Source organism: Centruroides vittatus, unplaced genomic scaffold, assembly GCF_030686945.1.
Source record: "Centruroides vittatus isolate TY-2023 unplaced genomic scaffold, ASM3068694v2 contig_824, whole genome shotgun sequence".
NCBI classification, from domain to species: Eukaryota; Metazoa; Arthropoda; class Arachnida; order Scorpiones; family Buthidae; genus Centruroides; species Centruroides vittatus.
The window spans coordinates 628,703-655,333 of record NW_027122537.1 but is presented as its reverse complement, the minus strand read 5'-3'; the positions used below and the strand labels follow the sequence as shown (position 1 = coordinate 655,333).

The window sequence follows — 26,631 nt, the reverse complement described above, 5'->3', positions numbered from 1 at the left end:
ATAAGTTAGTTAATGAGGCATTAAAAAAAGGATTCAATCATTGCCAAGAATGAGATGTAGCGATGGAAAGGCATCAAAGGCAAAAAAAATGTATGGCTGGAGAGAGTTCGTCGAACGCAGGGTTGACCCTAAAGAAGAAATGAAATGAGTAATGAGGGGATTGCTGAATTGTATTGTGTGTGAAATGAGTGAAATGTTTACTCATTTGCACGAAACTAATGCCAGATTTGGATTTCTTCTAGATGTTAAAACACTGTGTTATGGCACTGACAACTGTGACAATTTAAAAAAGAAATGTAAAGAATTTGGAGATTTCTATGGTTGCAATGTTAACAGGGAACAGTTGTATGAAGAAATATTGGATGTTCGAATGCTAATATCTACAAGAAAAAACGTCAACATAAAGAAATCTGAAGAGCTACTTGAATTTATTGTGCAGTACAGAGATGAAAGTGTATTTCCAAATCTGCACATTTCTATTCAAATTCTGCTCACAGTTGCAGTATCCATTGCAAGTTGTGAGCGATCTTTCAGTAAGTTAAAATTAATACTTTTGTATTTGAGGGCTACAATGGGTCAAGAAAGGTTATGCATCCTAGCTTTGCTCAGTGTAGAGTGAGAAGAAATGGTAAAAACTGATTTCAAAAACATCATCGATATGGTTGCGTCACAGAAGGCCAGGAAGGTGCAATTGTAAGTGTAAAGGATTTATGGACTCACTTTCGTTATAAAATAGAAAATAAATAATTTTTATAAGTAAGATTTATGACTGTTTTATTTAGTGTATCTGTTTTTTATATTAAGATAATTTACGAAGGGACGCAACTTTGATGCGTGCCCTAGGTGCCATTTTCGATTGGTATGCCCTTGCCTGGAGGCAATTTTTTTACTTATTTGTCTTAAAGTGGAATCTTAATTTTCTGCTATATCCAGGTTATGTACTGGTATTTCATACTTAAGAAACTCTTCTGTTTATTTGGTAGAAAGTTTTCTTGCCTATAGTAGAATGTAACATAGAAAATTGCTCCATTCTAAAGAACTTTTTGTTTAGGCAGATTTCTGTTTTATTCAGATTTTACTGTATTAATTTTGCTTAACATACTATCTGTAGGATACTGTTTTTCTTAAGCAATTTGTAAACATTTTATTGCTTGATATTGCTAAAAAGTATTTGCTGTTTTTGGATTAGATAATTGAAGCATATGACATTTAAACAGAATTAATTATTATATACTTCCTGTGATGTACATAGTATAATTATTAATTATTTCCTGTGGAAAGCTAGTGTATGACTTTCTCATTTCTTACCATTTTATAATTATAAATAATAGATTAATTAATTGTAATAAAAATTTAATTCAGACCATTTCTAAATGTGTACTTATAAGCAATTAATAGAGAATATAGATTACTTATAATTTTAATAGTTCTTATAATGTGCAGAAAAGTTAGCTGATAAGTTTCTTTATGATTAAAGTTTACTATCCAAACAAAATTCCTAAGTAAAATTATTGTCTATTTGCTCTTTTTTTAACTTTATTTTTCACAAAATGCCAAGAAATTACATAGAAAAATATAAAAAGTTACATCAATAAAACTTTCAAAAATTAGTAGTAGTAAAAACTTTTAATATTAGCATACATAGTATTGAAAAAGTATGAAAAATATACAGGGTGTCTGAAAAGTTACTGTGCAGTGAGAAACTTGTAATGACATTAAAGTTATACATATGGTATTGCATACAAGACCTGCAAGTTGTCCATTTGATACCAGTTAATCAGTTGGCCATATGACATTGTATACAAATTATAGGTCTTGCATACAATACAGTACATATAACTTTAATGTCATTGCAAATTTCTCATTGCACCGTAACTTTTGGACACCCCGTATAAAAAACTTTTAGACAATGGATTAGAAAACCATCAAATCATAGAAGATCATACAAAAATACTTTTGTCAGAAGCTGAAAAATGCAATAATATTTCTTATAATGCATTAGATTCAGAAACTGCTCATTAAACTAACTATGAACCATAGAAAACACTTATTTTTATAAAAATATTCACAAATCAAAAGAAATAAAATTTCTTCATATCTTTTTCCTTCTTCAACAATCTCAAGAACATAACAGTCTTTATGGATGGAGTCAACCTTTTATTTGGAATTAAATATATTCACACCTTTAACGTGTCCAGCGTAACGTTAATTTCTATAAAAACGTTTTTGATTCCTTTAAGAGATCTTCATCAGTTAATGTTTACAAAGAAACGAACAAAAAAATTCAAATTTGAAAAAAGAACGATTATTTCAAAAACTGGTTGTGCATCTAACGATGAAAACATAAATCTGTTCTTAATAATGTCACAACTAACATAAAATTTAAACATCCAAAATAATCCTAGCCCACGTATATAAATTACCCAAAGGTAAAAACAATATTAGACAGGAATGAAGTGAAGCGGCTTCTGTGGAGACGTAAAATTACGTCATATCCATTTTATAGAAAGACTTCCAGGCTGTTGCTAAACTGTCAGAGTCTCTATGATTAATGCAGTGTTTGTTGAGATGCACCTTGTGTATCTCCATTTTTTCTATGTGTTTCACCGCTTGTGCTGATCTGGTAGGTTTAATAATCTCCGCCTTGTTCCAATAAACCGTAACATCTTGCTCCTTGGCGAATGCAGCAAGTACCGTACTATCAATGTTTTTATTGACTGTGTATTTATGTTCCTCGATACTTTTTTCAAATTCCTCATGGTAGCCCCTACGTAAACTAGGTTGGAGTTGAATCTATTATCTTTCAATGGTATCGAGTAAACTCCTGTGAGGGTATCATATCTATATCTTTCCTTATCATTTTTCAAAAGTCTATAAACCGTAAGATTATGTCTATAAACTATGTGGATATTCCTTTTTCTGGTCACTTTCTTAGTAACTTGGTTTAAAAACGGTATGTAACTAAGGACAATTCTTTCTTTCTGTTCATTCTCCTTTATGCGTCGGTTGTGTGGCTGGAAGGTCTTAATAAGGGTATCCACCGTTTGCCTTCTGTAACCTTGTTGAAGCACTATTTCGCGTATGTAATCTAACTCTCTGTACGTATCATATATGCTGGTACAGTGTGTGTGAGCTCTCTTTATCCATGATTTAAAAGCCGTTAATTTTAGGTGTTCTGGGTCTGATGAATTCCTGGGAATGATGTAAGGTTGATAAACCGGCTTGCGGTATACTTTTGTTACTATGTGTCCCTCTCTACATATAATCTCCAAGTCAAGGAAATTAACCTGTTGCTCACTTTCCTGTTCTAGCTTCAGTGTGAGGCCATAGGAGTCATCATTGACTAAGTTTATAAAACAGTTTGTATTCTGCTTATTCTTCCACAAAATGAAGATGTCATCGACGTACCTTGCGTAAACTACTATATCTTCCTGGAAGATAGGTAGGATATCGTTTTCCAATTTATGTAGGACAAGCTCACAAATAAAAGACGAAGTGGGGCTACCCATTGGTACTCCACGCTCCTGTAAGTATGTCTTTCCTTCAAAGCCAAAGAATGATGTATGACAAATTAAATGAGCCAATTCTAATATGTTCTTATGATGTTTCAATGGATTCTCGATGTTATTGAATAGAAAATCTCTCAGTTCACAGAAACACAGCGGTAATTTAATGGATGGGTGTAATGCCTTGTAGTCTAGTACCGTCATGTATTCATTATCCATGAGTGTGATGTTCCGAAGTTTCTGGAGCAGTTGTATGGAGTTCTTAATTGAAAAAGGGAAGTACGGTATTCTTTCACGCAAAAACTTAACCAACTTCTTTTCTATTAAGTAGGTAGGTGCACTGCATTTCTCAACCACTGAGCGTAACTGTGAATCTGATTTGTGTGTTTTCCTGAAGGCAAACATTCTAGGAGTCCTCGGAGTTTGTATGGTGGCCCTTTCCATATTTAAAATACGTGCCAGAGGAGTAGAGATAAATCTCCTGACCCTTCGCTGTACTGTCTCTAAAAAATTATCAGGCGCGATACGAGATTCTGTGGAGTTGATGTGCTCCATTAACTTCTCGTTGTATGTGTTCCTTTTGAGAAGAACTATACCCTTAGTTTTATCCACCTTTATGAGAACTACTTGATTGTTATGTAGCCAATCTCTTGCTTCCTTAATTCTGATACTTAGTTCCAGTAAGCATTTCTTTTATTTGGATTACTCATCTGCCTCATTGTGTAAAAACATTAAAAAATTTCCAGGTGATAGCACAATCACAATAAAAATATCTTAAAAATGTTTCAATTAATACATTAATTAATAGATGAAATGGCCAAGGACAATAATAAATATAAAAATATTCACAAATCAGAAAAAAAATAAAATGCCTTCATATCTTGTCCTTCTGTGTGAATATTTTAACATTTATTATTGTACTTGGCCATTTCATTTATTAATTAATGTATGAATTAAAATATTTTTAAAGACATTTTTATTATTTTTCTTAAATAGTGTTCAAAATCATCTCATGTTCACAATGTGTTTTTGAATGACAACATGAAATTAATTGCAAAAAAGATGAATTATGATATTAAAATATGTTTATTTACTTTACTCCACACACTGCTTATTTTATCCCATAATATGAAGTAAAATAGTTAACTAGTGAAATATTTCAAATAGTAAAAACATTAAAAATTAGTATGCACAATAAAATATTGCAAACAATACAGATATTTTGCCCAAAATTCAAATATAATAAAAAAATATATATTATTTTTAGATATTTTTTTCTGTATTTTTGGTACTTTAAAGTAAAAATTTTATAATAATTAATTTAGAAAAAAATTTTAAAGATAAATAAATTTTACCAGATCTACGTAATCCAGCAGCAAATAATTCAGGGTGTAATAATGGTAATTGAATTGTATCTAAAATTTCTTGTTTGACATCAGCAAGTCCACCAATATCTTCCCAATATACATTTGGAATCTAAGTAAAATATTTAATAAAGAAATTATATTAAATACATTTCATATATGATTGATTTTATGATTTGATTTTCATGTAATAATACTTAAAATTTATTCAAAAATTACATACTACTTTCGAAAAAATAGGATAAAATTTTACAAAATTAAATCAAGTTAGAAGGAAGCTCCTATTCTCAGTACACTTTTTAAATTCTACATAAAACCCAAAAATTCTATATAAATTATAAACATTTTTTGCAAGAGATACATAGTCTAGCTGATTATAATTGAATTTCTTTATTTAACATTCCATTCATTAGATTAATTTTTAATTATATAGCTAAATATTAAACTGCAAAAAATTTTGTACACCATATATATCATACTGTAATATAAAGCACACAAAAAATATATGGTTATATAAGTAGAAATTAATTAACATTTTTCATTTAACAATAATTTAATTAATTGCTTTTAAATAATCTGTTATTACATTTCCTTATCATTACCTTAGGTACTCCAACAGAATAAGAATGAGAAGTTTGAAGTTCCTCTAAACCAGATAAAATATCTTTTTGAAGTATGTAAATTCCAGAAAAACTAATATCAATTTCTTCATACCAAGTTAAACTGTAATTTTCTCTAAAAAATAAACAAACACAGTTAAATTTATATCAAAAAATAAACAAAATGCTATTTTTATTACAATATTAACAACATGACTATAATTGGAATGGACTTGTACACACAAGTTTTCTTTTTGATTATATGAAGTGTTGCTCTCTTGCACTGGATGAAAGCAACCGGTACGTAAATGGTTTTATTTATTTTGCCAGTCTAAGTGGCCATCAAACTGGATTTGGCAGTTCTAATGTGAATCCAGCTTAACTCTTTCCAATTTATTTTATTCTTGATGTATGAAGAGAATTGAGTACATTATATTTCAGTTGTAAATTATTATTCCCAACTAATTTTGTAACATTGACTATTTATTTTGTTTATGATTACTGTAAGAGAAATTTAATTTTGTGAGAATGATCAACTATTAATTTTTTCCTTTTCAAATTTTTAATAAATACAAAAATGACATATGTCCAGAGACAGAAAAAAATGGTTGGTTCCATCATTCTTGGATTCAGAAGTTAAATATTTGGAGGAAATTAATAATATTAAAATAATGATAAGGATGAATTATCATTTAAGCATTAGAATAATTCAAGCTTTGTTGTCTATATGTATTAATATTAAAATAATTAAATTTAAATAAGTATTTTATTGAATTGTAAATACTGATTTCTGTGATTACAAAGTTCTGTAAATATCAAAATCAATATGAACATGCTCGTTCCCAGAATACATATTTTATCTTTAGTTCCATAAAATTTTTAAAATATGACATTTATATAGGACTTATCATAAAGTACAAGTTTAAATAACATTATAACTGAAATGCAATTATAATGTTTTATTAAGTTGTACTTTGATTTTGTTGTAGTTAAATTTTGGCAGTGAAAAATCATTTTAAAAATACTATTAGTTATATGTTATTTGATAAAATTTCTAAAAATAGGAGCTAAAATTCTAATAAGTAAAGGACATTTATGATTACTTAAAGGCGTTTCATTCATACTGTACATATTAATTGAGAAGCATAGCTGGTTAAAAACATGTACATAAATTTAAATTAATACTTAATACTAAATTAATGTTACTTAATGTTCAACAATAAACATATGAATTTTTGTGAATTAATCTTAATTTTGATATTTATACAGCATTGAATTCAAAATATTAATAGATCTTATATTTTATTTTTTAAGATATTTTAAAAATCTTTTTAACTTTTAGGAATTTCAAATCACTAATAATAATAAACTAAAACAAAAACCTATTAAGCTTATTTATGTATTGTAACAAATTTGACAATACAAATAACTTTGTGACTGACTTTTACATTAACATAATAAATAGAATAATAAACATACTGTATTTCCTTGATTAAACCCTGGGTTAAAAAGCATGGAAAACATGTTGAAATACTGCATTGTATAGAATAATGTAGTTTAGACAGTTGTTTTGTTTTACTCTTTCCACCCTATGAGCAATAAGAAGACTTGTTTTCAAGTCCATTGTGGATTTGGTCAGACCCACAATGGGGGAACCATGTAGTGAGGAATGGAATCTGACATAACCAGAACAGCCTGAGGAAAGACAAAAAAAAATTCCTGAGGCTTTTTGATCCTCCTGAATTCAATTCCAGGTCCTCAGAATGATAGGCTGATATCTTAAACTACCTCAGCTATCCAGCTGCAATGATGAGTTTTTTTAACCAGAAGATTGTGGTCAAGATTCTAATTCTTACATCATCATCAAAATAGATACAAATGACAATACAACAACCAAATTGAAAAATGCTGAATTGGGCTAACTACAAAAACAGTAATTATTTCAAATATTGTAGTTGTAACCTGTAAATTAAGATAATTAAGGTATTTCTTTCAATTTTTACCCACTGTTCACCTGATGCAACATAATAAAACCCTGGGATTACATACATTTTAAAAAATAAACTCCCTTGGAGTTAATTGAGGAAATACAGTAGCTGATTTGAACTTAATAACTGTAATAGCTATTTCATTAAATAATTATTCTATTACATAAAATATTATATTTAAAAATAAATACCTACACCATATTTTTTATTCTATCATATGCAATCATTAATGTTTTTTCAAGAAGGGCAATCATATCTCCTAAAACAAATCCCTGCAAATAAATATAAGTGAATATCCATGAAGAAATATTTTATGTAATTTTCAAAAATATAAAAAGATATTACATACAAATATATGCATTAGCAGAAATTTTAACAATATTTTTCATTTTCTCTTACAAAATATCAATAGAGATAAATAAATAACAAACTGTATTACAGCATTAAACTTAAAAACTGTGTTTTATTAACTTCACATAAGCTAGCACTTTCAACAAAGCATATTTGTTGTCTTCAGGCAAAAAAAATTTCAGTGAAACACAATGGAATTTTTTAAAATCCCAAAAATTTTTTTGAATTTTTCAAGTTTAATGCCATATGAGTTTGTCATTTATTTGTTTCCACTAAATACACATGGTGTCAAGTGCATATATTCATTCTTAAAATATTAATATTTGTGTTTAAAGCATATCTTGTTTAAATAATTTTGTAAATACTGTATATTTTCAATTTAAAATGTTTGATTTTTGAAATTTAGTTTACCAGAGAAATTAAGTCCATAAACCTTTCTTTAGTATTTTAAGCAATTATCTTTACAGTAACAGATTTTCATTGACAACAGATCATCATCTATTAGGTTTATCTTGCTAGAGCTGAGTTAGAATTTATGATAATCTTTCCTAATTTAATAATCAAATATATCTTCAAATATTGATAAGTTCATAATTATTTGTATTTCTGACAAATTTTACTGGGATATTTTGAATGGAAAATCTTCTATGCTCTTGATATCTCGTCATTCTTTCTGAACTAGTTGAGTTAAATTAAATTGAGTATTTCATTTAATATCAAAAAGTATCTCAAATACTATAATCATTTATGTCAACAAAATCCTACTCTTTTAAGAAATTTCTTAAAACTCTTACATCTGTAAAAGATTAAATATGATGTGCAAATCAACTTTCAATTTCAGTTTCTGCTTGTTGCAATGAACATAAGAGTTCAAATAATGTGTTGCCTGTGAACATAGATGCAATCAAAATATCATCTTTTTTAAAGTAAAATTAATCTGATGAAATGTTCCAGGCAAATCTAAACTTAAACTACTTTGAAATATATCAATTGCCAAATGGTAACATTTCTTCATCTGCAATTAATTTAAATGTTTTAACTTTGCAAATTTTACTTTGTTCAACATAATTGTCTGATAGATTGAACTGTATGAGAAAATTGATAACATCCTTATTCAAATTACAAATACTAATTTTTAATTTTTTTTTTACCTTTTTCATCAATTCCAAGATTTTTTGCCCGATACTTTCATAACTTTTTAAAGATTTTCAAGACAAGATACAATTTCCTGTCTTGAAATTTAAATTTTCCTTAAAAACATGATGATAATATTCCAAAGAACTAAAATTGCATGTAAAAAATAAAATTCTATTTAATCTAAATACATACTGCAGTACGTTGACTGATATATGAAAAAGATATATCCTTTGAAAGAGGTACAGTATTGAATAATGCAGACATCAAAAGCCTTCTCTCTATTTCTGAAGGAAACTGAAATAAAAATGATGGTTAAGAATCATTAATTTAAAGTATTTGTTAATTATTTTCATTTGGTAGTGAAAAAACAAGCAAATGAGAGCAAAACCATTTGGTTAATTTGAAAAACTATTATGAAAATATCAATGACATATATAAAATTATAAATTATTCAGAATAAAAAAATTTAAAATGATATTAAAATTTTGATAATAGAATTAGAATAAGAATTTTAATACAGTTGTAATAGTTTGCAAATTTGGTATAGTTTTTAATATAGCAAATAACTTTATATCAAACCTTACAGATGAAAGATGATATTAAATAAAATTATCAATATAAATGTAAATTTCTTATTTCTAAATAAATGAATAAAGTTTACTTTTTACGTGAATGCTATAAATATTAAAGAAACAAAGATTTCATGCTCAAGGGTTGATAATTTTATTTAATATCAGTTTCCATCTGTAAGATTTGATCAAATTATTTACTACATTAAAAATAATGCCAAATTCACTACCTATTACAGCTTTATTAAAATTTTTATTGTAATAACTATTGATATAATTCATTCTAATTCTACCATCAAAATATTATATATTTTATTATTTTAAATAAATTTTTCTTAATTCTAGTTTATTGCTAATTATTCATTAATGTAAAAATATTAACTTTATTGTATGTTTTTTCCCTCAGTTTAATCTCAAATTTATGTTCCCTAATTGTGTAATTTATATTTGTATGTACTAAAGAGACTATCCAACAATCTGTGAAAAGTTATTAACATTGGTCTTTTTTTATTCTACTTCTAGATAGATTTTGTAATTACAGTACTTAGTTTTTGTTATTTATATATTTCAGATACTTCTTTTTAAGTTAATGTGCAATAATTTGTACTTGTTATATTTTGAATTCTAAATCATGTAATGATATATTGCATTTGTGTTTATATTATTATGATTTTATAATTAATTCTTTATTATTATTTTATTGCAACTCTTTGATACTTGTCTTCTTGCATAAAAGGTTTATGTACCTAGAATGCTAAATAAATAAATAAATGTCCATATGAACCAATACAATACGTAAAAATTCAACTTGCATTTAATCTACGAGTTTACTAATCCTTGAATCAAATGTATACTTTATTAAATATCCATTGCACCAACATAAAAATAAATTCAAAAATAATTTGTGTTAAACAATTCTAATGACAATATGTTAAATAAATTAAGAGTCCATAATAATATTTGTTAAATGATTTATAAAATTATTTAATGAATGAACTTTTAAATGTGTTTAAAATAAAAAATATTAGAACAAAGTTTAATATTTCTTATTAAATTAACTACTGTATTTGTATTATACTCAATAAAATGAATTTAAAGTTTGTTATTAATATAATATCACTTGTTTTAAATGAATCATTTAACAAAATGAAAACCTGCCTAAATGGGAAATAAATCTCAGAATTGAATGATTTCCTATGTCAAAAACTATTATACTATTATAAGCTAGAAACTTCTCTAATGTGGAAATGAAATACATTTTGAGTAGCAATTGCATAACAATCTGAATAAAATGAAATTTCTCAGTTTAACTATATAAAAATTCTATAATCATAGTATAATTTGTAAGCTGCATGCTTGAATCACAATCATATTCTTGGTGATAAGAACTACAATCTATAATTTTATTTTTGTTATGATTATAATTTCATTGTATGGAAAATAACTATAACAATGCAATACTACTGTTTCTCTCTAACTCCCTAGACAACTTGTTTCCAGGAAGTAATAAACATTCAAAAGATATGCACTAATTCTGAGAAGCATAATCAGAGCATCATGCACTAAAAACCTAAAAGTACAATTCCTAAAAATAAAATTAATTCAAAATATTTCCATTTTTCTGTAAATACAAGTAATCAATTACAGAAAAACATTTCAGGGCAAAATATATCCTTTCCACCATACTAAGCCAAAGACAAAACAAGCAGTGTCATTTGACAGTTATTTTAGAACCAACCAAAATTTACAGTGCAATATTATTGATGCAAGAAATTTCAATTTTTTTCTTTTTCTGAATTAATAAAGGAAACTTGCCAAAATAGAACATTCTGGATGTTTCACTTTAGATAGGTTTTGCCATGGCCATATAGTATAACTAAAACCTGTACAGTAAGACCTGCTTAACACTGCCTCGATTAATGCTGATTCAATGTAACATGGTCTGCTCAAAGCATAAAAAAATACTCAAAATTTATGCTGATTCAAATTATTGTGGCATCTTATTATTTCATATATTATTTATGAACGCAAACCAATCAGCAAAAGGTGGTAACTCATTGTAGCACTGTACTTTCCTTAAATCTATGTTTCTTTTGTGCAATTTTGGAAAAAATATAACATCATGGATGCCATAGGAAATGTCGACTTCGCTTGGCAAGAACTAACTGATAAATGCATGAACAAAGTGTGGAAGAAGTTACGGCTGGAGGTATCCAAGAATTCTCAACGAGAAGAGCCTATTGCTGTATTGTTAGATTGACCAAATTGTCAACCTAATCAATACAGCAGGACTAGGAGATGTAGAAGAGCAGGATATTGAGGAGTTACTGCAGGTTTCTGATGACCAATGACGACCTTCAAGAACTGGCAGAACAAGGAATTCATGTAGAACTGGAAAATAGTGATTCTGGAAACAAATAACCCAAAAAACTTGCTACAGATTACCTTAGTAAAAGTTTGGTAATGATAACCAAAACCGTTAATCAAATTGTAGCGAACGATCCAGATTTTGAACAGAGTGAAAAAGCAAAACAAGGCGTTTTGGATGCAAAACTTGAATGGAGAAGAAATGAATGCTTCAACAAGGTATTCCATCAGAACATGTTGATTTATGAATTTCATTCAAAACATGAGACAACATTTATTCCAAAGCTTTTCAGACATGCTGATTGTTTGTTGACATTGACAGTCATCCAGAATGTGGATCATCACTGACTGATATTTCTCTCATATGTTTGAGTTTGGCTCATGCATTTACTATCAAATGCTTGCATTTAATACTTCAAATATCTTTGTAAAAGTTTTCACTAATACAAAACTTCACATGCACCTACAGTATATTGGTTCATAGAAATTAAAAATTTTGCAACAGCAGAAAATTGCCAAAACCACTGTACAATTTTTCACTCTAGTTTATACAGCACAGAGTAGCCAGCATCAACTGAGTCAAGAAGGTCAGTGATACAATCTAATAACCATTAGGTATCCCTGTGCTTTTGGTGTTGGCATGCACTCTTAGAATTTTAAACACTTTTCAGACAAACTTCATATTGCATTTAATGAATTTTCTTATTGCAAATCTGTATATAAATTTTACAATTAAAATTATCCCAGTAATCTGCAGTCAACCAGTATGATTTGATTTGCTTCTAAATATACAACATAATGTAAGTACAAAAAATAATAAACAGCTGAATTCTTATTCTAAATTAATTTATTTTTGATTATTAAATTTAACATGCTTAACTGCTTCTCTAGCCAAATTACTTGATATCTTATTAATTAATTAGTCTTACTTGTTAGTGTAGCTTGATAAAATTCAGGCTGTATCATTTGATTAATGTTCATCAGATTGATTGTATATGTACTTATACAAAATGAAAATATCATATGAAATGACCTACTTGTAGACAAAAAGTTATATAATATAACATTTTTATGTAACATTGCAGATTTACAACAAATTATAAAACATGGAAGATTTTTTTATTTTCAATTTCAATAACTTCTTTTAACTGGATATCACTACTTTCTAGAATACTACAAATAATCTTTGTAAACAACTAACAAAAGTTATTTGTGGATTTTATTTTATTTTAAGTCCTATTATATAATTGTTAATTTGCTTTTAGTAAGATTTAGTATTTTAAAAATTTAGTAAACAAATACAAAATATCAAAAGTTAATTAATTCAATGAAACTGTAATTCTGAAAAATTCCTATCAATAATATGTACTATCTTTATATTTTTATAAAATTTAATATATTCACTGTTTAAATATTGCATCATCTGCATATTGTTTAACCAAATACAAATAATACAGTACTCTTTATAAAACAAGAAACAATATTTTATTTATATAATGAAGAAAGAAAAATATGTAGCGATATATATATGAAGACACAAGTCACACTTTACACACTTTTCCAGCAACTAAATTCAATCAAACCAAATGTTTTCAGCCTAATTGATAAACCTTCATCAGGTTACAGAATGAAATTTAGAGATTCTATTTTGGAATAAAATATTCTTCAATGCAATTACATCTCATAAATCATAACAAGTTTTGATTTTCCAATATAACAAAAATTATAACAAAATAAAACACAAAAATATGTTTAAAAATAAAAAATAGAATACAATTAAGAATAAAAATAAAGTAAAACAAATAAAATGAAATAACTCAACTGGCTATGAAGATGCCAATGCTTTTACAGCATATCTTGATTTTGTAATCTTTAGGAGTTATCGAATAAAGACCACCATGTGAAGAATAGCATCACACAGTTTCTGCTATTAATGCATTGCTCTCTTAAATGTAGATTTAAAAATCTCTAATATCTTTGCAGTCTGTAATTTGTGTTCTTCATATATTGTTTTATAAGTCAGTGTCTGACTTATAAAACAAATATACTGACATCACCAGTTTGCTTGTGTATTGGGAAAAAGAGTTACTATATTATTTTTATTGATGTACTTATGTTCTCTGATCCCATGTGCTAGTAACCTATTGCTTGAACTGACAAGTTGTCTATTGAATCTACTGTCATGAACCGGGATAGAGTACTACCATTTGCCATTATGTAATAATATGTATACAGTTGCTTCACATTTGTATGCTATATGAGTACTGACATATTTAGCAATTAGTGCATATATGGATCTCAGTCTATTATCGTAATCTAAAACTATGCATTTATCTGTTTGTGAGTGTGACTATGTCACCCTGTTTATTTAGATGTATACAATTGGTCCTTTCTAACCTGCATGGCTACAAATAAGTTTTTTACTGTATCTGTGTCTGATTGCAAATTTTTTTGTGTGTAAGGTGTATCTCATGTCTTCTTATACTGGAGAAGTTTCAGTTTAGACAATTGTTGATATATTGGGTTGGCAACTAAGTGATTGCGAATTTTAAATAAGAAGGAAAATTCAAAATTTTTGCTTAAAAATATAACTTTATTCAATTAGGTATTGTCCATTTTTGTTGATGACCTTTTGCCATCTTTCAGACAGTGTCATAATTCCATGTTCATAAAACTTCTGATTTTTGCCAGCAAAAAACTGAATTAAATGTGATTTTACATCATCAGCGTCATTAAAAATTTTACCATTTAAGAAGTTCTGCATGGAACAAAATAAATGGTAATCTGAAGGCACAAGGTCAGGGCTGTATGTTGGATGTGACAACACATCCCAACCTAGTTCCAATAATTTTTGGCGAGTGACCAAAGATGTGTGGGGCTTTGCATTATCATGCTGGAAAACAACACCCTTACGATTTGCCAATTCTGGCCACTTTTCTTGAACTGTATCGCTCAGTTTGGCGAGTTGTTGAATGTACATGTTTGAATTAATCGTTTGGTTTCTTGGTAAAAGTTCAAAGTACAGAATTCCTTTATAATCCCACCAAACTGACAGCATAATCTTTTTTTTGGTGAATCTCAGTTTTTGGTGTCGTCTGGGCTGGTTCATCTTGCATCACCCACGATCTTTTCCGATTAACATTGTTATGAACTATCCACTTTTCGTCCCCAGTAATCAGTCGTTTCAGAAATGGATCAATTTTGTTGCGTTTCAGAAGCGAATTGCAGATGCTAATGCATTGCATCAAATGAATTTCCTTAAGCTGATGAGGGACCCATAAATCCAGTTTCTTAACATAGCCAAGCTGTTTTAATTTTTTTTGAATACATGTATGCGATACATTAGCTTCTCTGCAATCTCCCGCGTTGTGCTATGATGATCTGAATCGATAATGGCCTTGATATGGGTCTCATCAACTTCAACTGGACGGCCAGATTGTTAAGCATTTTTCAGTGAAAAATCACCAGAACGAAATTTGGCAAACTAATTTTGACACTGCCTTTCTTTCAAGGCTTCATTCCCATATACAGCACGTAACTTCTTGTGTGCTTGTGATGCGTTCTTGCCTTTTCGGAAATAATACAATAAAATATGTCTGAAATGCAAATCTTGTTCTTCCATTTTTAAATTGGGATAAAAACGAAACTAAATAACTAATCGATACAATTTTTTTACTAAATTAAAGGTGGAAGTTCAAACAACAAGAAAACAATATAGGTTAGGCGCTTTGAACACGATGACAAAGCAAAAAAATGTGCTAAGACTACCTATTGACAAAATCCGCAATCACTTAGTTGCCAACCCAATAGATACATAAAGATAAGGTAATATTAACTATCAATACAAATTAATAAAAATAAATTTAGGAAGATATTTATTTTTTAAATTTCAATTTCATTACATTATAAAATTAAAAAAATTAAATACATACATCTATATTTATATGGTGTAACATTAAGCTGAATACTTTACTATTCAGTAGATGTGGATCTGAAGTTGTTCCAATAACAATGACTGATGACAAATTCAATTTTCTTAAATTTTCAACAAATGAATTTAACATTTTGGGATCTATGTTAAAATTTCAATATAAATATTTAACATATAAAATAAATTTCTATGATTTCATATTTATGATTATGTAAGATAAATAAACTTTAATTTTTAAATTTTTCTTTAAGATATTAAACGTTAGATTTATTTATAAAGATTATTAAAATGTCAAAAAATTCTATTGTTTATTATGTATAATAAATTTAAAATTAATTTCTAGGATTTACTATTATTTTTATCATTAAAATGCACTACAATTCAAGTCTTTAAAAACTACTTTATTGGAGAAACCAATAAGAAATCACTCTTAACATCTAGTCCCAAGTATTTTGGAGCTTCTTAGGGTCACCATCACGGGAGGGGGGAAATTAAAACAAACAAACTTTGATATGGAGCCAAACACCACTTTCTGGACTATTTTCTTTTATCTAAAAATATAGTTTTAACAGAATTATTGTTGCTTCATTCCTCTTTCAATTTTCACAACTCTCACTTTTTATAAATAATATTGGTCCTATACTCTGTTTTTTCCTATTTCTTTATTCTTGTTTCATTACCCATTTCTATGCTACCAATAACACTTCTCCATCTTTGAGATTAACTACTTTAGATTCCAGACTCCTTTTCCAAATCCATAATCTTTCAGCTGCCACTATATTCTCTTCCTTCTATATTTCTTCTAAAAAGTGCATGGCTTCCTATTTAACTTTTCAATGATGATGAGGCTAAGAGTTAAAATACTTGGAATACAATATATGCAAGAGCACTTGTTGGTTTCTTCAATAAAGTAGTTTTTAAAGACTTGAATTATTAGGGAGGTTGTTTGAGTTTCATACTACAATTAATTAAAGCAAATATCACCGATAAATTTTTATACACAACATTTTAATGCTCTATGTTGTTATATTCAAATAAAATGTGCATTAAAAATACAAAAGTAAAATAAATTTATTTTAAGTCATTTGTTTTTTGAAAAATAAATTTTCACTAAAACAAAATGTATAATTTTTAAAATTTCATGTTACAAGACAGGTGAATAATAATGAAGCAATATATTCTTTCAAAATGTATAGTTAAAAATTATATTCAGATATAATTATAGAATACAGTAAAATTATTTATAAATAATAAGTTTAAAAATAAAAATTAAAAAACACATATTACAAATATTAGCAAACAAACATTTTAACACAAATATACAGTATTAATCAGTTTTAAAATAATGGAATACATGACATAAAAATAAGCAAACAAATGGAAAAAATGATTATATAACTGAAGTATAAAATTTAATCTTTGTTAGTTTTTAAAAACAAACTAGAATATGAATATGATATTCTACAACATAAATTCAATTAATGAAATTTTCAGCTTATTATGTTAGTTGTGGTTTTTAAATTTTGTTTTTCTAAATTTTAAATCATCAAAGTTATTTAAGTCACTTACCTATTGATAACCTTGTCAATTATGACAGAAAATTAAACAACTATTTTAATCAAAAATTATAATTTTTTCAATATTTTAAGTTGATTTGTAAAATGGTGTATGCTGGGGTGACCCTTATTAACACAAAGAAAATTAGATTTCAGAATTTATTTGGACACACCCCTCAGAATTGTTCCAAGTCACATAAAAGTCATGTGCCTGAAATTTTATCTGAATAGAGTAATAATAAATGGTGGCCTAAGTGACAAAATGTTTGGTGCATGGGATACTTTTTCCCTAGACATCCTAAATCATGCAACCCAATTGCTCTATTTCAGGAAATAGTATCATCTAACATTGAAGTAAAGATGAAAAAACATGAAAAATCCTCAAACATGAAAAAATACTATCATGTTTGAGGGGAGAAAGGCCTACTACTGCTACCAACTTTGAACTTGGGAACTGAATATAAAACAGTTGCGAGGTTATTGTTTAAGTATTGTAATGTGTGTAGTATTGTTAAAGGTGAACTTGCTTGATGTTCCCTAAAGTTGAAGATGGAACTGGAACAGTCAATCAGAGGCAGTACATGATATACTTTAAGAACTAGGTGTTACAGAGAAAGTTAAGACTGTGATGTGACACTACTGCTTCTAACACTGGTTAACCTGAAAGGAGTTTGTGGTAGCATTTCCTGGAGAAAAACTTGTTCTATTTGCCTTGCTGATGACACATACTGGAAACAGTACTAAGATCTGTGTTTCATGTAAAGTTTGCACTACCAATGTCTGGTTCAGATGTACAACACCTCAAGTAATTCAGAGATCAATAGCCAACTATATATGTGTCAAAATTTCATGCTGGAGTTACAGATGAAGTTGTAAAACAATCTGTTCATGACATTTGTGATAAATATTGCAGTTCTGTTTGAGTTCTTTGCAACAAAGACAGAGTAAGGATGACTATAAGGAATTCTTGACCTCATTAATTTTTCTGGGAGGAATCCAGCCTCACAGAAAAATTAGTGAGCTCAAAAATTGTGAAACTCCCTTCCACTACTCAGATACTTTCCATCGTGCTAGGAGGATGTCAAATATATACAGCTTAAAAATATTCTTGTTTCAGAAACAATTCCATTTAAAAGATGCAAAAGAACAAGCACTTAAAGACATCTGCTTGTTTATTGTTAACTTGTGCATTGAAACTTGGTTTAGGTATCAAAACACTGTAGAAGTATCTTTAATGACTTTTTGTTCATTAAGGTATTGGTAGAATTTCCAGACATTCAAGTTTTCCAGGTGGCTTTACACAAGTTTTGTGGCCATTTGTGGTATTTGGCTCCTGAGATGGTAGTTGTTTCTTTGCTTGATGCATGTAGGTCCAAAGAAACAAAACTGAAAATGGTTGAAACGATGTGATCCACTGGTTATACAGAGAACAGTAGTAAGAAGAGATATAACATCAATGAGAAGAATATATTGTCACAAGTTAAGCTTTTATCTCAGAAACCATGAATTTCTTTTTGCAATTTTAAGTTTCAATTCAATTTCTAAACTTGGATTCTGATAAGTGGGGAACAGATATACACTACAAAAATGTTTCCATATCTTCTCAACTTTACTAGTAACAAAATGTGGCATAAAATTAATACAGGAATAACAGTATCTTGATCAAGGATGAAGGACAAAAGTTTCTGTTACAGGTAGTAAATGGCTACTGTTTGAAGTACCTGGACAGCAGGAAAGAGCTCTACACATACATAGATATTACAATTACAAAGTCAATTGCAAATTTCACTTTCAATAATTTAGTGAACAGTATATTAGTAAATTTCAGAGTTTCTAATGAAAACAGTTTTATTTTTGTAAGATTAATCATTTTATTAGTATTATTGTTTTAAATTTCAAGACAATTATGTCATCATCATGCTTGCACATAATCAAAAGACTGCTTTGGATTACATACAGCAATGTAAATGTTAGAATTTGCTCTGAAATCAACAAATCTATATATAAAATAAAGGATATATTTTCAAAACTTTAAAGACTTTGGGGACCACTTATACTCATACCTTTGGGCTGAATTTTGATACATGTTAGTTTCATCATAAATTGAACCATTATAGTGGGTGTGTCTCAAAGGATTTGAAAATTAGAAAGTAAGGGCCACCCTAGTGTACACCACATTTAAAATCCTTGGTAACAGAAATCAGTTTCCTGGATATGAGATAGACAGATCAAAACAAACATTTAAGGTAGAAAATGTATAAATTTTGAATGTTTGTTTAGATCTGTTTATCTTACACTCAAAAAAGAAAATACTGATCTCAGTAACAGAAATCAAAGTTTAAAATTACCTGAATCTATCTTATCAGCATCTTACTTTAATTTTAAAAAAAATTAACTCCAATTAAATTTTATATTTCCTTTACACACTTTACATAACTGAAATTTACTGATATATTATTATTTAAAATTACATCTTATCATAACTTTAAATTTTTTAGACACACTAAATTATTACATTACATATGTAATAATATATATAATATATGTTGATATATTAAAAAATATTTATTTAATAATTACCAAAAATTTTCTTAATAAAAATTGTCAATAAGTGCTCATGGTTTATGTAAAATTGGTTTAATTTGATTGAAATAAATTTTAGTCACTGAATGATAATAATATATTATTAACAAAATGTAAAGCACAATTATATGTATCACATGAGTCCTATATTTCGATTATTATTATTATTCCTTAAAACACAGAAAAATACAATTAGCTATAAGTTAGATTATAGAAAATATAATGAACTTGTGTGTTTAATTCAAATAATAGCTACAGGTATTATTTCAAACTGAATATTTTATCTGCACATGTAGTATACCCATTTGATGTCTGTTATTAATAAAGTAAAAACTTTCATAAATAAAAGAAACCCTTCTAACCTTTTTTACCCGGTGTGGTTCTATTTTTAGAATCGCTTCGTTCTATTAGCAAACGTTTTCACAGCCCCTCCTGGGCTCTTCTTCAGGCTTCGTCGAATAGGCCGTTAACATTCGAAAATATTCAATTTAAATTTCTTTCCGGAATCCGGAAAGAAATTTCGGAAAGAATTCCGGAAAGAAATTTAAATTGAATATTTTCGAATGTTAACGGCCTATTCGACGAAGCCTGAAGAAGGGCCCAGGAGGGGCTGTGAAAACGTTTGCTAATAGAACGAAGCGATTCTAAAAATAGAACCACACCGGGTAAAAAAGGTTAGAAGGGTTTCTTTTATTATTACAAGTTCCGGTGAATAGAGAGATTATATCTTTCATAAATAAATATCTATTTATGAAAGTTTGATTTTTAAAACAAATTATACTTGAAATGCAACTAGTATCTTTCTTTATAATGAGTGTTACTTTTTTACAAGGTGTTTCAAAATAGAGGGACAAATTTTGGGTGGTGATTCCTGCCAAGACAAGAAACAAAAATTCTCCTGTAAACATATGGCCGGAAATACATAGTTAATAACCACAATAAAGGATTTATTACACTGCATAAAATTACAGAACAGTATGGCAAACTGTCTGGCCAGTCATAGCAGATGTTTGAAGTGTCTTCCAAGGGTCTCTATGCAAGCATGTAAACATTGCATCATGAATTGATGCAACCTTTCAAATTTTCTGACTTATATCTGAACACATCACAGGCAGCATTCACACATTGTTCTAGAACAACTGTGTGAATGCCACCTTTATTATGTGTTAACTTTGCATTTCTGGACATATGTTTATAAGAGCATTTTTTTTTCTTGTCTTGACAAGAATCACAATCCAAAGTTTGTCCCCATATTTTAGAACCACCCTGTACACTGATGATGTATTGATACAGGTTAAGAATCCTATATATGAAATGCTTGAGACCAAAAATATTTCATACTTTGGAATATTTGTATATTTGCATCAATAAAATGGGAAAGCTTTGAGATGATTAATTTGACTTCTTTTTTGTATATTGCTTATTTAAGAATTTTTATTAATTTTCAATAAATCAAAAAATGTTCACATGTCCATATGAATATGTTTTCTTTTTCCTAATGTACAGTACCTACTGTAGAAATATGAAAATATTTTAAAAAGATATTCACATAATGTGTTAAAATAATTTTTTGATATATTCACAGAGATGTTAAGAAAAAATTCTGTTTAAAAAAGGCCTATTTGTTTGTGGAATTTTCCATTTGTGGTGCATTATGTTAGCACTCAAAATCTTAGATTTTGAAGATTTTTGGTTTTGGATAAAGGAAATATGTAAAATATACAATATACAGTTAGATGTATTTTGATATACAAAATACACCTAACTGTATATTGCATATTTTACATAATTCATTTTCTATTAAAATTTGTTTGTTAAATAAATATGGTACCTACCTACCATAGTTTGCAATATTTATTACTTTTATGTACATTTTGCTTTTTAATTTATTTGTTTCTATAAGTTTTCAGAAATTCTCAAATAGTAGCCATGAATCACCAAACGATTACCTAAATATCAGGCTACTATATGGCTATTTAAATGATTGGTACAAAGTAGTTTGTCACTAGAGGTAGACGTTAGGTGCCATCTCTTAAGAAAATTAATAATTATAATTAAATAAATAAATTATTAAATAAAATTTAGAACCTTCTGGAATAATTAATCTCTTAATTTTCTTAAGAGATGGCACCTAATGTCTACCTCTAGTGACAAATTACTTTGTACCAATCACTTAAGTAGCCATATAGTAGCCTGATATTTAGGTGATCGTTTGGTGATTTATTATATACTCATTGGGCTTTAGATAGTTATTATTTTTATAGTAGCCATGGTTACTATTTAAGGATGGTTATTATTTCAAGCTTTAAGAACAAGATGTTACTACAGTGAAACCTCGGTATATGACCTTAATCAGTTCCTGATGTTTGGACTTATATCGAATAGGACGTATACCAGACCAACCTTTCCTATAAGAAGTAATGTAAAAATGACTAATCCATTCTCATGTAAAAAAAACTCCTCTTGATATGGTATATTAATGGGATTGTAAAATAATTGAAACACTGAGCACATTAATAAAAAAATAAATTTTATTATAGATTTTTAAAGTTATTACAGTAATAATCGCAAATAATTGCTTCTGATATGCTGTCGCCAACACACTGTTTTTCAGTTATCCAAAGCAAAAGCAATTTCTCAATATGATCTAAGGTCTGTCTCCAATCTCTGTTTATAAATTGATTTAACTCCTTTTGCAACGTTAGCAGATTTAATAATGTCTTTATTTTTCACAATTGTCGATATCGTCGTTCTCGGAATACAGTATGCAACAGTTAAATCTCGAAGACCCATGCCACCTTCATATTTCTCAACAATCTCTTTTTTCAGTTCCATTGTGATTCTAGTCATTTTTTTAGTTTTCTGTTGCTTTTCATTTGCCTTTTTGCAATTCATGATTAATAAAAAAGTTTTACTTACAAATTAAAATCAGAAGAAATTTAACAAAGTTATAGACCGTAGCACCGTGAACGTCTAGTCTGGTCTAGTACACTGATAGTGTTACTTGTTCATAGATGGCGCGTATAATTGAATTAAACAAAAGTCATATACTGAGCAAAATTTGTTTCGTCCAAACAGGACGTATTCCAAATTGGACATATTCTAAAGCAGATGTATACCAAGGTACCACTGTATTTGAGAATGACTTTTATTAGAATAAAACCAGTATTTTTAAAAATTAATATTTTTTAATATACAGAACTGTATAAAACAATATGATCTTAAGTTTTCATTTAATAACATTTGTATTTTTGTTTTTACACAGATATATTATAAAATATGATTATATAAAAAAATATAAATATTTGATCATTTCAATTGAACGTAAATTTATTTTAATGAATATATTACTAGATTTTTATAACTTTAAATTAAGAAAATAAATTCATTACCAGAATCATCCAGAAAATTATCATCTCTTCTTATTATTTCAATATTTTTTAATAATAAAATACAAGGAGCACACATAATAGCTGAAAAAAAATTTAAGTTATGAATTATTTTGAAAAACTACATAATATATTAAGTATACATTAATTTTATTAAGCACTTATATTTTTCTTTTGACTTTTCAATATTTTCTTTTATTATAAAACAACACATTGATAATATACATTTCAGTTTTCTAATTAATACCAATAATGAACAACTGTTAACAATAACCATTGTTCATTATGGAAATTATTCATGTAATATATTACAATTTTCAATACATACATAAATAAAATACAATAAAAAAATTTAATTCCTAATTGATAAAATTATACAGCAAATTTTTCCAAAAATAAAAAGAAGTATCTAATTCATCAAAAAAGAGAATTAAAATGATAGTAAATTATATATATAAATTATTAAGAGCATAGACACTATATTAAGATTATTTATTAATCAGAAGTGTTAAGTTAATTGAACAATTTAAGAAATAGATCAAGGAAGAAAACTATATGAAGAAAGGATTAAATTAAAATACTTTTTCCATTCCACAACAGATTTTTTAGCTTCAACACATGCACTTAATTTTTTAATTAATTCTTTCCACAAATTGAAATGTCTTTTTCTTGTAAATTTATCATCAAATTTTCCACTGTTCATTTTCTTATTATTTTCTATATATGTTACTAATATTTCTTTTCATTCTTCACTTATTTTTTAAAATAAATCATTTGAAGTTTCCATTTTGTTTCTGCATACTATATTGCTATAAGACAAAACTAACTATAACACATGTAAACTAATTTATGTTGATTTGTTTACAACTTGTTACAGTTAAGTTGATTAGTCGAATCATAATAGTTGTAAACTCAGACACATTGTAAATAATCCCATCATGCTTAATGACATACACAACCAAGTGAGTATGTCACCTTGAGATTTCTGCTCACCTTTCGAGTTCACTTGATGGGTCTAACTTGAGACTATTGATTATGTGAGTCATAGTAACACGAGTGAGTTCAATGACGTCAATTCAAGTACAACACGAAAAACTGGAGACTACAGGCCATTAGATGAAGGCATAAACAAGTTCACATGGAGTCAACTGACTTACAAACTCTTTGTAGATAAAAATCTATATTCACATTCTCCTTGAAAAAACTCAGCAATGAGTTGCTTAACTTTCCTGGCAACATTTAAAACTGTATGTGGTGCCATCTGTTATGATATTTTATTTAAAAAACGTTTTATATTTTTAATTATTATAAAATGGCAAAAAGCCCAATTTTCAGGTTAGAGATGAGTTTTATAAAAAATATTGTAAATGCTAATAATGAGTAAAATTGTCATTAAGTTCAATCCTACTTTATCTCCCCTGTCAACCTTTAACCACCAAAATTTAATAGTATCAATACATCTGCAAACATCACTGCAAAATTTCAGAAATTTTCAACAAAAAGCATGGGCATTATTAATCTTCAAAGAGGGTGAACAAAATCATGCCACATGCACACACTAACATCCATACATACAGAAAAAAAACCCCACAAAATTTTTTGCATTTCTCAATGTTTCAAGGTCCCCAAGTCCAAAAATGTGAAAATCTTGGGTGGCCATTTTTGACTGATCACCATACTTTCCCTTTGTTATATATAATAGAGCCAGGAAAGTAAAAATGGGTCTGATAATCTGCACCAAACACTGACTTTTAAATCATAGAATGGTTTCTGTTAAAACATGCAGATTTTCACAATCTGTTGTGTGTTCTTACAAATTGACATACTGCAAAAGATGGAACCAGGCTTTATCTGTTGAAATGAAAATAAATGGGTTGAGCAGTTCTTCAGAAACAATTTTTATGAACCATTAATACTGTAGTAATGAACACATTTTTCCATATCAAGTTCTTTTAATTTCTGAACAATATTCATATGATAAGGCTAAATTTTTAAATTAAAGTATGCACTAAATTGACCTATGATTAATGCCAGCATGCTCGGCTAAATGCCATCTTGACTTGTTGGGCTTCTTTTGATGCAATTTGCTATGTTGGTGATAGCTTTTGGTGTGCATACAATTTGTTTTACTCTCTGTGCATTGAGTACAGAAACAGTTGTAGTCCATTTCTTCACTAAGTCATGTATTATTGATTTTGCAGAAACCTTGGAACAAGAACATTTTCATTTAATTCATGCACAGACCAGCATTAAAGAACATGTGCAAACATACTCCTCCACAATAAAAATGTGTTGTTCAATTGAATATGGTTTGATCCATGCAGACAGACAGACACAGACTGTGTCCAGAAGCCTGGAGATTCACTGAACGCACATATGCATGCATGATAGTGTTGAATAGTGTCCATTGTAAAAATACAAAACATAACTTTAAAATTGTATTTTGAGTACGAAAGCACATTTCACGTACTGTACACCACCCTGTATACATTAAAACAAAATATATATATATATATATTTTATTTTGTTTTAATATATACAGTCAAACCTGTTTTTATGCGGGGGATAGGGACCGCATTAAAAAAAACGCATTAAAAAAAATCTCACGAAACTTCACGAATGGCTGTAAATAATAGTTTTCGCAACACAATTAAAAAAATAATTTTTTTATGCGGTCAACAGGGACCGCATAAAAAAAGTCTCACATAGAAAATAACTCAAAACCGTATGAAATAGAATTTATTGACAACAGATGTCAGAACTTGACTGCATCGTCTGGTCTATCGTCTGTTTTACATATTTTTGTCCAGGTGGTGTTTTGTTGACTTAAAAAGTAAATTATTTCATTTTTCGCATATTCATGCAATAATATTACTATAATAAGTGCATTTATGCTATAATAAGTTTATTTAGCTATAATAAGTCAACGTGAGACATGACGAATCGCACGAGACTAGTCGCCAACTATACCGCACAAATTAAAAATTCGCATTAAAAAAATCGCACATAAAAAGAGCGCATAAAAACAGGTTTGACTGTATATGTATATAGTATGCATGCATAATAGAGAATTTTTATTTAACATGAAGACTTAAGAACAAGAGACTTACTTAGCACAGATATTTCTGCATTTAATATTTTATTTTTTATTTTATTATTTTGATATTCTATTTCTATATTATGACAGAAAAACTCTGAAAATGATTTGCGATGTTAAAGATTTTACTTTTTCATCTAGTCAAATTCCTGTTTTATATTTTACTTCATAAGTTTAAATAAATATTTAAACAT

General features: G+C 28.0%; 2 protein-coding genes across 2 annotated transcripts in view; one reads left to right on the top strand and one right to left on the bottom strand.

Annotated features, from left to right (window-relative positions):
• Positions 1-26,631, bottom strand: part of Pex6 (peroxin 6) — a 70,130-nt gene that overhangs the window by 23,748 nt on the left and 19,751 nt on the right. The window contains exons 9-14 of the mRNA XM_067278849.1: positions 23,344-23,424; positions 15,814-15,953; positions 9,138-9,239; positions 7,653-7,729; positions 5,473-5,605; positions 4,862-4,982 (exon numbers count right to left, since the gene is read on the bottom strand). Of these exons, the coding sequence (XP_067134950.1) occupies positions 4,862-4,982; positions 5,473-5,605; positions 7,653-7,729; positions 9,138-9,239; positions 15,814-15,953; positions 23,344-23,424 (654 nt within the window). The remainder of the gene's footprint in view (positions 1-4,861; positions 4,983-5,472; positions 5,606-7,652; positions 7,730-9,137; positions 9,240-15,813; positions 15,954-23,343; positions 23,425-26,631) is intronic.
• Positions 152-619, top strand: LOC136982394 (uncharacterized). Its single transcript, XM_067278887.1, has one exon. It carries the CDS (start codon positions 152-154, stop codon positions 617-619), a length of 468 nt encoding a protein of 155 aa, XP_067134988.1.